This window comes from Harpia harpyja, chromosome 17, assembly GCF_026419915.1.
Source record: "Harpia harpyja isolate bHarHar1 chromosome 17, bHarHar1 primary haplotype, whole genome shotgun sequence".
Classification (NCBI taxonomy): domain Eukaryota; kingdom Metazoa; phylum Chordata; class Aves; order Accipitriformes; family Accipitridae; genus Harpia; species Harpia harpyja.
Genome location: NC_068956.1, coordinates 21,168,914 through 21,180,216, shown reverse-complemented (window position 1 = coordinate 21,180,216; position 11,303 = coordinate 21,168,914). Strand labels below are relative to the sequence as shown.

The 11,303-nt window shown below is 39.7% G+C and overlaps 1 protein-coding gene across 3 annotated transcripts in view; it reads left to right on the top strand.

The window, feature by feature from the left end:
- Window positions 1-121: 121 nt before the first annotated feature.
- Window positions 122-11,303, top strand: part of RDX (radixin) — a 50,974-nt gene continuing 39,792 nt past the window's right edge. For 2 of the 3 annotated variants that reach the window (XR_008239003.1, XM_052812968.1), the window contains exons 1-2: window positions 123-411; window positions 8,199-8,270. Coding sequence is in view for 2 of the 3 variants with exons in the window: in XM_052812968.1 (XP_052668928.1) it covers window positions 8,259-8,270 (12 nt within the window). In the remaining variant the exon portion in view is untranslated. Of the gene's footprint in view, window positions 412-8,198; window positions 8,271-11,303 lie in introns of all 3 variants that reach the window. The other variant, XM_052812967.1, reaches the window with a different exon arrangement.

Below are 11,303 nucleotides of genomic sequence, written 5' to 3'. Positions count from 1 at the left end.
GCCCCCGCGCCCCTCCACCAGCGCCGGCACTACGGGCAGCGGCTTCGCGCCGCCCGACGCGCATGCCCGGCCGCGCCCGCGCACGCCCAGTGCGGGCGCAGGAGCAACATCTGATAGGGGGGGAAAATCTGAACGGCGGCGGCCGCCGCCATATTGCGGAGCTGTCAGCGGCGGCTGCGCCTGGCGCCTCGTCCCCGGCGGCGCCGCGAGCAGTACGGGGCGACCCCGCAGCGCCTCCTGCCCCGCTGTGAGGGGGGGAGCCGCGCGGCGGGGGGGGGGCGGGCGCCACCCTGCCCCACGAGGAGCGGAGAGCGCCGCGCTCAGCACCCTACCCGGGGGTCTCGTCCCCGTCCCCCCCTCCGCCCGGCGCCGCGCAGCGCCCGCCCCGCTCGCGGGGGAGCGGAGCCCCAGGTGAGGTGGGGGCGCAGGGAGCGGCCGCGCCGCCGCCCGGGCCGCGCCGGCCCCGCGGGTCGCTGAGGCGAGGGGAGCGCGGGGGCGGGGTCTGCCCTGCCGCGGCGCCCCGGAGGGCAGCGCGGGGGCGGCGGGCCGGGGCCGTGGGGGGGCCCCGCTCCCCCGCCGCGCCGGCGGCAGCCTGAGGCGGGAGCCCGCCCGCAGCCCTTGGGGGGGGGGGGGTCGGGGGGGCACCAGCGCGCAGCGAGGCGACTTGTTGCGGCGGCGATGCGGCGTTGTAACGCGCCGCTCGTGTCCGGGGCGCGACGCCCGCCCACCCCGCCGCCTGGGAGGGGGGCCCGGCTCGCCGACCCCGCCGCCGCCTGGGAGGGGGGGACGGCGGGCGGGCGCTTTGTTGGGGAAGCCCCGGGAGCGCGCCCTCGGCGTGCCCGTGCCGCGCAGCCCCCTCTGCATTATTCATGTCGCCGAGCGTCGTGGCTCTTGAGGTTACCGTAGACATGTGGCAGTCGGGTCGGCCAGCTGACTGTGGCGGTGTGGAAGAATAATAAGGAATTACTTCATAAACAAGTGCTGCGAAGCATCTGTTGCTGTCTATTGTTTTCAACAAATGCACATTTTTAGAGTCCTTAAATACTGACCGACGTAATGGGCACAGCGGCCCTGAATGAGCCTTTGTGCATTGTTTTTTTGAATGGATTAATGTTTTGCACAAGTCGTGGGCATTTGTAATTAACCTTGCCGCTTAAAGACTAGCGGCAGATAAGGGGCTTTAGTTTCAGCTTTGTGGAATTCATTTCTCTTTTGTCGGTTTTCTTAATTCGAACGTGAAAAAAATAACTCTTTGGACTCTATGCCAACACAACTAATCACATCAGTTGTAAGGTGCTGTTAAGCTGTCTTTTCCAGTCTATGTAACACCCTAGACAAGTATTTCATGTTCCTCTTTCTGGTACAGGCTTTTAAAAAGGTTCCATTTTTTTTTTAACTGAGTTATGGGAGTTGCAATTCTGAGTTTTAATTAATTCTGTCTTTGTGACTGGTTTGTGTCAGGCCTCAGACATGTCCCTGCGTCTTACTCTGTTTTGTTTTCATCAGAGATGCTTGTTATCGTGTTTATGTCACAGAAATGTTTTGAGAATGCATCTGCCTGCACAGCACTTCACATATTCAGAAGACTGGAGAAATACCATTGCTGCTGTCAGCTCTTACATTGGCACAATGCTGCCGGGCAATATGTGTTGTGAGGGAAGATGCAGAGTTGGTATACAGTAGCGTTATGGGTACTGTGATGAAGTATTTTTTTGATCGTTAAAGAGACAGGTAGTAACTGTTTATTGGATTGTAAGACTTACCTCTATTGATCTATTGATTTAGTGTAAGAGGGGGTGTGAGAAAAATAAACTACAAGTCAGTGCAATGTTCCCAGATAAGCAACCTCCCAGCAAATGGCAATTGCAAGGCAGTGGCATATTTCCAAGCTTTGTGCCGATGTGACACAGCTCTTCTGTCAGGTTGGGAGACTAGAGAGCAAAAGTACAGCAAACAGCTTTAGAAAAAACACGGAAAATGACATGGTATAACATGTCAGGAGCTGTCCAGAGAGTTTTCCTTGGGTGCTGGCCGAAAGAAATGGTGTAAAAGTGTTTGTAGAGACGACAAAAAGAGTTGTGGGCTGACTATTTCTGCCATTGCAGTAGAGAGCATTGCAGGACTTGATAACAGAACTGCCAGAAAAATGTTGGTACACAGAAGATTAGGTAAAGCCATAGAGTGAGAATATGGATCCATGTACAAGATGCAAAATTAGGGGAGTAAGAAGTGTAGAGGTTATGATATTAGAAGGCAGCTCCTGGTAAAGAAAGTTACTTTCGTAATTGCCAGGATAGGTATATAGCCTTTCTTCTTCAACAGTCTTGCTCCTCTTTTTGAGAAGGGGTACTTCTGTTGGCAGAGGCAAAGAGGGAAGTTGGTTAAGGTATTCTTTCTATTGGATGTGTTAAATACATCAAAGCTGTCCTATCACTTTACATTAGGAGTCTGTGGGAGTAGAAGAAAGGGAGGATTTTCAAGTCTGTAAATGTAAACAAAGCTTTATACAAACTTCTGAAGAAAGTCCTGATTGTTGAAAGATAGTGATCCATTAAAACAGCACTCAGTGTATCTTGTGTGCTCAGCGAGTTTATGCCAGAGCTGAAGGGGCCTAGGTAAACCCTTTCCTTTCAACAGTGAAGGGCTGCATCTGTGGGCTAACTTTACCAGTAGGTTAATTCTTAGCTGTGTTTTGAATTTAAAAAACTCTTTTTCCTTTCTGCTTCAGACACTTACTAATCACTCTGTGAAATGAAACCTTCAAGTCACGTAGTACAAGGAAAAACACATATTACATTGGCCCCAAAAGGGAGTTAATAATCTTTACACTAGAACATTTTGATTTAAGACCTCTAGCTACTCTATATGGAGACTGATGCAAGTGGCCAGTTCATGTTCATAAGTTTCCTTTATTTTATGGAACTAGTTCTAAGAGACTTAACAGCATCATTCAGAAAATAGAATACCTGGTTTTGAAATGGGATATACCCAGAATTTTTATTACGTCATAATTCGTTGCTAACTGTATTTTTAGAGAAAGGTTTATTTCACTTTGAAACAACAGAGTACCTGCATCAGTCATGCTTCTTAATTTCCCTGTTTGCTTGTATATCAGATGTAAATGGGAATACTGGCCATCCTGTCGTGGTAGGACTCTTCAAAATCTTAGAGTTATTTCAAGTGGTGCAGCTGTGGGTACTTTGAAGCTAAAATTTGAAGTTAGGGTTACTAAGCTTAATAAATACTAACTGTATGTAAATTGTATAGCACATCTATAGCACACCAGTTTATTAACTGGTAAAACGGCAAGTATTGCATGAATATTCTTTGGCTGGTCTGTGTTGCTTTTTGTTTAACTACTGTGTTGGCAACTGCCAAGTTTTCACTTCAGGAACTCCAGTTTAGAAGAAACACTTCACTCTTCAAAATATATTTAACTATAAATACATTTACTGTATAACAGTTGTACTGGTTATATTGCAATTATTTTTCAGAGAGACAGCAAGCCTACCTCAAGTGTTTCAGGGAAGGGAGGGTTGGGGGGAATGGTGGTTTTAAGAAGGTAAAGATACAGTACTCAAAAAAAAAAAAAGTATGTAAAACTCTGCATATGATATCTAGCACTGGTCAAATCTCTATTATTATGTGTTAGTTATAGAATTCAGGTCTCTATTTTTCTTATTTTCCTCTTTTGTGAGATAGATGGCTTGTTTTGGTTCCCCCCTTGGTTTGCTTACATCGCAGACAATTGTGTAGACGACCTCTCTGTCCGTCTGAAAAAGATGTATGCCGAAGTAAAGTCTGTGGCAAATGAACTTCTTTATTGAATTGCAGCAAGTGTGTCATTAGGGAGCTGTTAGCATAAAAGATGATTGCCCTACAGGCATTCACAGGCTGCTTTGGAGTAGAGAGGCAAGGTGTTTTTGTAGAAAGCTGAGACCAGTTAGTCAGGTACAGTAGCCTGTAAGTTGCCTATTGCTGCCTCCCCAAAGACCTAAAACTTTTAGTTATCACAAAAAATGGAATGGTATAAGACTTTGAAAAGAAAAAGTATATTAATTTTAAATAAGTTCCTGTAAATAAATGAGTTAGTTGCACTGCTGTGGCTAAAGCTCTGTGGTCCCTGCCATCTGTATGTAGGAAAATAGATGATGAACCTCTTGCTAGAGCTTAGGAGGCACACTGCTGAAGAGACTGCTGGTGGGAGAAGATCCTAAGCTGTGAGATAGGGATCCTGCTTTTGAGGGTTGGTTCTCTGCCAGCCAGGCATCCTGCTCAAGCCTTCTGCCTCCTGTCCCATCCTCACCTGACCTCAGACCCATGGGTGTGTGTATGAATGTTTCTTTTGAAAACAGCTGCTGCATAAATTATTTGACAGAATTTTGGCATCAAGCATTTTATGCACCATCATTTTCCAAAGAAAGCTTTCTTTGTCATCTTTCAACAATTGCTTTATTTGTTGGCTTCTGTGGCATAACTGGAAACATGGATGATACTGATTTAAAAATCCTAACTGCCTTGTAGTGAAATGAATTAAAATCACAGTTCTTCATTTCAAGTGAATTCTTGAAGTTCTGGATGATTTTTGTTTGTGTTGTGGAGCCTGCTGATATTTTGGTAGTTTGTTCCAGAGTCTAGATTACTGCATATGCTGTGAAGGTCTTGAGGGCTGGAGTGTTGTAGCAGTAGGAACTCTGCAAAATTACAACCCTGCTAATCCTGACTTGGAAGAGGCACCTTTGGGAATTGAAATGCCAAAGTGATGAGCCTTTATGTCTAGTAGGTCACAAGCTGGTTTCAGAATGCAGGAGGAGGCAGGGATATCATTCCCAGTCCCAGTTGACTGGTTTTTTTTGCCTCTATTTGCAATGCCATTTCATGTGAGTGTTAAGATAAAAGTATAAGTAATTAATTGTTTCAAAGATAAACATTTACTAAAACTGATATGGTTGCATCCACTAAATATAAATTCAGTGGAAACACATAAGTAGCAGAAGTGAACTCCCACTCCAGTAATAATAGCGGAGATGCACAACATTTTGCCTGGCAGTGATTTTTGGTTTCTTTTGGCCAAATATTTTCCTTATATTTGTTTTGTTTTTAATGTTAGCTGGTGCCAATAACTGTGAAAGATAGGGTGTTATTTTTCTATTCAGTGCTTATTTGATTTCATTTTTTGCAGTTTTAAGATCTGTGAACTTCTTGATTTTTATATACATGCAATACTTAGTTGCAATGCTTTTGTGTGAGTTTATTGTTTTGAAATTGCATAACATTTTGAGTATGAAAGCACATAGACACAGACTGTGTTTTGCATTGTATATGAAATGGAAACAATGGTCCATGGATTTAAGTTGTAGACCCTATCATTTGAGTTTGATCCCCCCCTTATAATATGGCACAAGGTCTTTATTATCTGAAATAGAAAGAAGTTCAACATAGTTGGCTCTAAATCTATTAAATTTCTTTTAAAAAAAAATAGTTTTGTTTTTTTTTACTCTAGTAAAAGGTATTACAGCAAACACTTCAGCAAAAAATACCTGGGCTATTACTTGTTTTGCATAAATTTTTTTCTGTTGCTCATGTACTGTGATAATTTATCAGGCCCGTGAGATCTGTGGGGCTGACAGTGAGACTTCATTTTTATTGAGTTTTGCACAAGAGGATTCTTACTTTCAGCTGAGATAGCTTTGTTTTATTGCATGGGAACAATAAATGTTAATTCTGTAAATTCATTTAAATTACATGTCTACCAATTGTGATTTGATGACATAGAACTATCCTATAATACTTCATGGTCGGATTTCTGATTTTAAAAATTACCGTAAGGTTTTAAAATATGTTTTCAAATAAGTAATTTAGAGTTGATAGCAATTTAACAAAATGTTTGGGTAAAACCCAAAGCAAAAAGTTGGATCATATTTATGGAAGAATTTGCAGTGATAAAATGTATCAGGGTATAACAGTCATTTTAGAAAGAGATAGACATGGTCTTTCTTAGAAAGACCTCAGAAAGTAATCAGTTGATAACATGTATCTCGGCCTTGTGCCATATGCTCTCATTTGTCTCCTGGAGGCTAGACTTAGTTAGCAGTCATCTTAACATACCCCTTCTTTTCAATGCTAATATAACTATAGGCACATAAAAATAGTTGTGCTACTTTCTATTCCTTTTAGTACTGTTGAGTTGGCATGTTTATAAAATGGTGGATGAGAATCTTAATTTAGCTTTTGCATCGTTAATTAACTGAGTTTAACTCTAGGGCTTCAATCTGCCTTCAGTTTTGCAAGCAATGAGCCTCTACTGTCGAGAAGGTGAACGCAGGGATTACTACAGCTCAGAATCCTGCTTACTGTTAGCAGATATTACAGCCAAGCTTGTTTTGCTTTTTACTAGTCTTCTAAATTTTTCTGAGGAGTACATTTGGGAAAGGGGGGAGAAGAGGGGGCAATCTCTTCTGTGAACTGGAAACATGCTGTTGGATTTTATCAAAAGCCAGTGTTGGAAGCACCCAAACCCCAGGTTTTTTCTTTAAAAAAAAAAAAAAAATGGAGGGGGGGGAAATTGCGGAAAAGTGTATTCCTATTTTTCAAGAATATATTGAAAAATGTCTTAGAATAGTAGTCTTACTCATACTGTCCAATACTTTAGAATATCTTCCATAATTAAAAAAAATAATCTACTGCAATGTAATTGTCTTTATGCTAGGCGAACATAGTATTATACCTTTATAGTTGTGCTACGTTAATAATATCGTAATGAATATAACTTCAAGATACTGTTTTAATTTTTTCAGGCTGATTTTTCATTAAACAAAATTTGCTCCATATCTGCATTATACCATTAGATCTCTCTTTCCGTAATCTTTAGTCTTAACATTCATCTTTCTTTACCAGCCAACAACACTGATGCTTCTTAAATTCCCTTTTCATCCTTTATCTTTGTTCCAGTTCCTCTTTTCAAACATATCTCTGCAGATTAGAAGAAATAAGAATGAAATGCTAGTGCACCTTAGGTTGCTGTGCAAATGTTTCTAATATTTACTGTATTTTTTTATTGCCAAGAAGCAAGGAAAAATAACTTCTTTTGTAAATATATACAATAGCTTATTTGCATTTTTCTTTATGAATGTGAAATCATTTATACAAAAGTTTGCTTTTGATAAATTAATTACTCTGAACATTTTGGTTTTCTCTTTTTTTTTTTAAGCACTTCTGAAAATTTTATTTACCTGATGCAGTTATGGAGTTATAATACTGGAATCTTGGATTATTCTGAGTAGTATGTAACTGTCATGTTTCTTAGCATAATTGTAATTCCAGTTTAGTATTATTTTTGAAGGCAATGCCATCTTTGGTACTCTTTGCAGACCAGCAGCAGCACTGATTCATGGAAGTCATTACTTCCAAAGTGTGTGAGAATGTGACTAGCTGCTTATTCTTTTTGAGTTAGAATGAATTGAAAAGGATGCAGGATGCTATCTACCAATAACAATGCAAGCATATTTTATTTCAAGGCATAAATACTTTTTTGGAACAGAACACAATAATGCATACTTTCATTACCATGTAGACATAACTTACAGCCTTTCTGCTTTTTTTTAAAAAAACCCCTCTATTATTTTAAGCAGAGCAGATTTTCTTCCTTTTTTACTGTGATGGTGTACTTGCATTTCTCTTCGTTTGGGAAAAGTGACTGTATCATTCCTTCACTTAGAGAAATGGATGCTTTTATAGACATGAAATACAGTTTTGATGCTTTAAAACTATGTTAGGTTTTTTCTTTGTTTTCATGATGTTTCAGGTTTGGCTAGAGTTGATAGATTAAATTGCAGCTTTTGGACTTCCCTGTACAAATTTTACTTCCTCATAAATAATGTTAAAGGTTTTTAATATTAGATGATGTCTGATATCAAAAGTGTTAAAAAGAATTTGTAGCACTTGGGGAACTGTTGTCTCTTCATTCTAACATTAGTGGATTAATATTCTACAAAATGTAGAGGTTACTACTTAAAGACCTGTAGATTCTGGTACTGGCTAACTTAGTTGCTCTTTTTTTATGTCATCTACTGAAAAGTATATTTTGTATATGTAGAGCACTTGTTTACCTGCTTTGGGATTTGTACTATTTGGTGTGATGTACATGAACTCTGTTTTAATAAATTTAAAAGCAACCCTTTTAATTTTGTTTTTGACAGAAGGGGACAAAGAGCTTGTAGAAGACTTAAGTGGACAAGAGACTAAAGAAAACAAGAAAAATGCCGAAACCAGTAAGTAGCTGTTTCCTTACTCATCTAAAATCTAACAGGGTTTTCACATTTTAGAGTTGTGATCTTATAACAGCTCTAGTTTTGACTCTGCCCTTTCTAAATTTCCTAAGATCTGCTAATGTACAATTAGAGTTGAGATAGTTTAATACCAATGTGAGAAAAGATCAAGAAAGCTCAGTAGTTGGAGCATGCTTGGAGATAGGGGCATTACTTATAAACCACAATGAACTTAGAGCCCATTTGGCTGGCAGGAGGAATGACTTTTCAGGAATTGTTGACTTTAAGATGAGATGACATGACATACAGCAGTTAATGGAGGCATAATTTGAGCCTGCCTCAATGTCTGTGAAAATCAGTGGAAGGATTTGCTGCAGGATCTGGCAGGGGAAGACAGAACATGTGTAAAGCGTCTGTGACAGCGACAGTGCTAAGTTAGGTGGTGGTTTTACCATAGTAGAGGGTATAACCTAGAAGGTAAGTTTTGAAGGGAGGAAATAAGCAATGTTTGTGGTCTCCTATTTATCTTACTTCAGCTGAGATAAAGGTTCATCCATTCTCTATCCAGGGGAAAAAAATAATCTCCAACTTCTGTTTTAATAACAGCTCTGTAATTCTTTGAGGAGATAATTATTCAGCAGCTTGATTCTTTTGCTGTTGATGTAATATTGGTTGCTTAGGATTTCACCTGCCATGTGTTAAATGACTTTTGGTTGTCTCTTCCTCTTGTATCCAGTGAGCAAAGCATTCAGAAAGGGAACCAAATTGTCAGGGGAGATTATTTCTATTCAACTCAATTGGTTTATGTAATAGCCTTCAGGCTTTCTTTGTTTACTGATGTTTCATTGAGGTAGTAGATTAGGAGCAGAGCAGATCTGTTACTAAAAATAAATACATCTGTGTGCATGTGTGTACACATATACATACCTATACATAGATGTGTAAAAGGTTTTTCCTATTAATCAGAAATGAATCAGTGTAAATAGCCTGTATTGCATGCCACTATTTGGAACTGGTATAGCTTAATGAATAATGTGAGCATGGGACTGTCCAAGGGCTAGAAGTTCTGTTCTGAGATTTGCTGTTGGTCTGCTGACCAACTGGCCATACCATACTGTTTCTGTAATTTCTTGTTTCCCCCCTGTGGACTGGGGGCAGTATCTTAGCACTTTCTGAAGTTGGAAGTAGTTATTTGTATCCTGCCCCCTTCTTGCAGAAAGCTGCACTATTAAGGGCAGGAAAGTGAATTAGCAGCATAATGTTTTCTGACCTTTTTGAGTCCTGGCTATGATAATTGAGTAGTGCCTTTGATAGAGCTGCTCAATTGGAAAACTGTGTTTTAAGAATAAGGCAAAAAGTCACTGTGAGCTCTTGTGGTTCCTGAGGCCCCCAACTCCATGCAGGTACAGAGCAATGAAGTCACAGAATTGATGACTAGAAAAAAAGACAGCCTGAGTAAGATTACTACTTTTTAAATTCTGGGATTGGAACCACGAAATTTACGCAGGCAGGGTTCCCTCTATTTTAAGGACCTGAGAGAATTGTAGGAAATACAGTTTTAGGATTGTTCACAAGGAAAGCAATATCCTTAGAACTGAGACTGCAGAGGTGTTAGAAAAGCTCACAATCCACCCTAGGAATGGAAATTAGCTACCAGATCTTAGGAAAGAAGCTGGACTCATGCCAAAGACAATTTATCTTTTTTTCCTTTTATGAGGGGCTTTATATATGGAGTTCTCATACGTTGGGATGTTCTCCTATGTCTCTTGATGATGTAGGCGCATGTGAGATCTTAGAAGGAAGCCAAGTGAAAGGAGCCATTAAGAAATTAAATTAAATTGATTACATTTCTCAATGTCATATGGATTTCTTCCTGTAAACTACAGGTTGCTGTAATTGTAATTTGTAATCAGTGAATGAATAAGTAGCACACGTGCCAAAGATTAAGTAATTTTACCTATAAAAATCAAACCTCAGATTTTGCTCTGGTTGCTTCTTAAATGGTAGATTGCTTTGGAGCGATCCTCTTTCTCTTTTTATTTATTTTTTTTTTCCTCCCTTCTTTGGAGACTGTAAAAGCCTAGTCATTGGTTATGGTTAATGAATCTAACATTGTTCTTTGAAGAGTCTTGCTGTTCTGCTAGGATTTGATAGCACTGGACTGTAGAAGGTCTTTTGCTCTGGACATTCACTGTAGCTCTTACCAGTTGTCTTTAATCCACAATAACCGAATGTACTTCTAGTCCGGAAACTATTTGTGCTTCAACTCCTTGTTCTTTATTTTTGACAGCTGTTGCAATAAGACTGTCAGTGTTCTGTAGTTTTATTTTTGGAGGTCTTCTAACTTGAAAACTAATGAAATAATCATGGTTAAGAACTAAGAAAACACAGTTAAAATAACTGGTGAGAATTTTGACAGTGTTATTTTATAGCTTTCTTATCTGTATTACTGTGACCTATTTAGTTGTTTTTTTTTCCCAGATTCTGCTGTAATGATCCAATTAATAATTTTCAGAAAATCTGGTCGTCCTCTAAATATGTGATCCTGTGCAATACAACTATAAGTAAATTCTCTCCATGTTTTTGGAATTAGTTTTTTTTGTTATGCATAACAAATAATTAAGCTATAGATCAGTTTAAATGAAATCAGTAGACACTAAATCACAGCAAAATCAATGGAATAAATTTGGGTTTAACTTTTTTGCTTTCATGTTGAAAAGTTATGTAGTATTCCAGACAAAATTAAGTTAATGAAGACCAGTAAAGGGTCTTGGCATAGCTGAATTTAAAGCAAGGATATTTCATTTTTCCTGGAAGTCTCAGTCTGCTACTGTGAATGATCTTCTTATATATGGTAGTAAAAGGTCATTGTTCTTATGCGTTTGGGATTTTCTCTCTTAGAGGCTACTAGGTTAAATAGCTTGAGTGAAAAGGCTATTTTGAAAGGGTAAAAGTGACTTTAATGTATTGTCCTGAGATATTAAGGTAATATGTGTCTGAAAAATATACATTATTGAAATGTTTTCTTGTTCGATT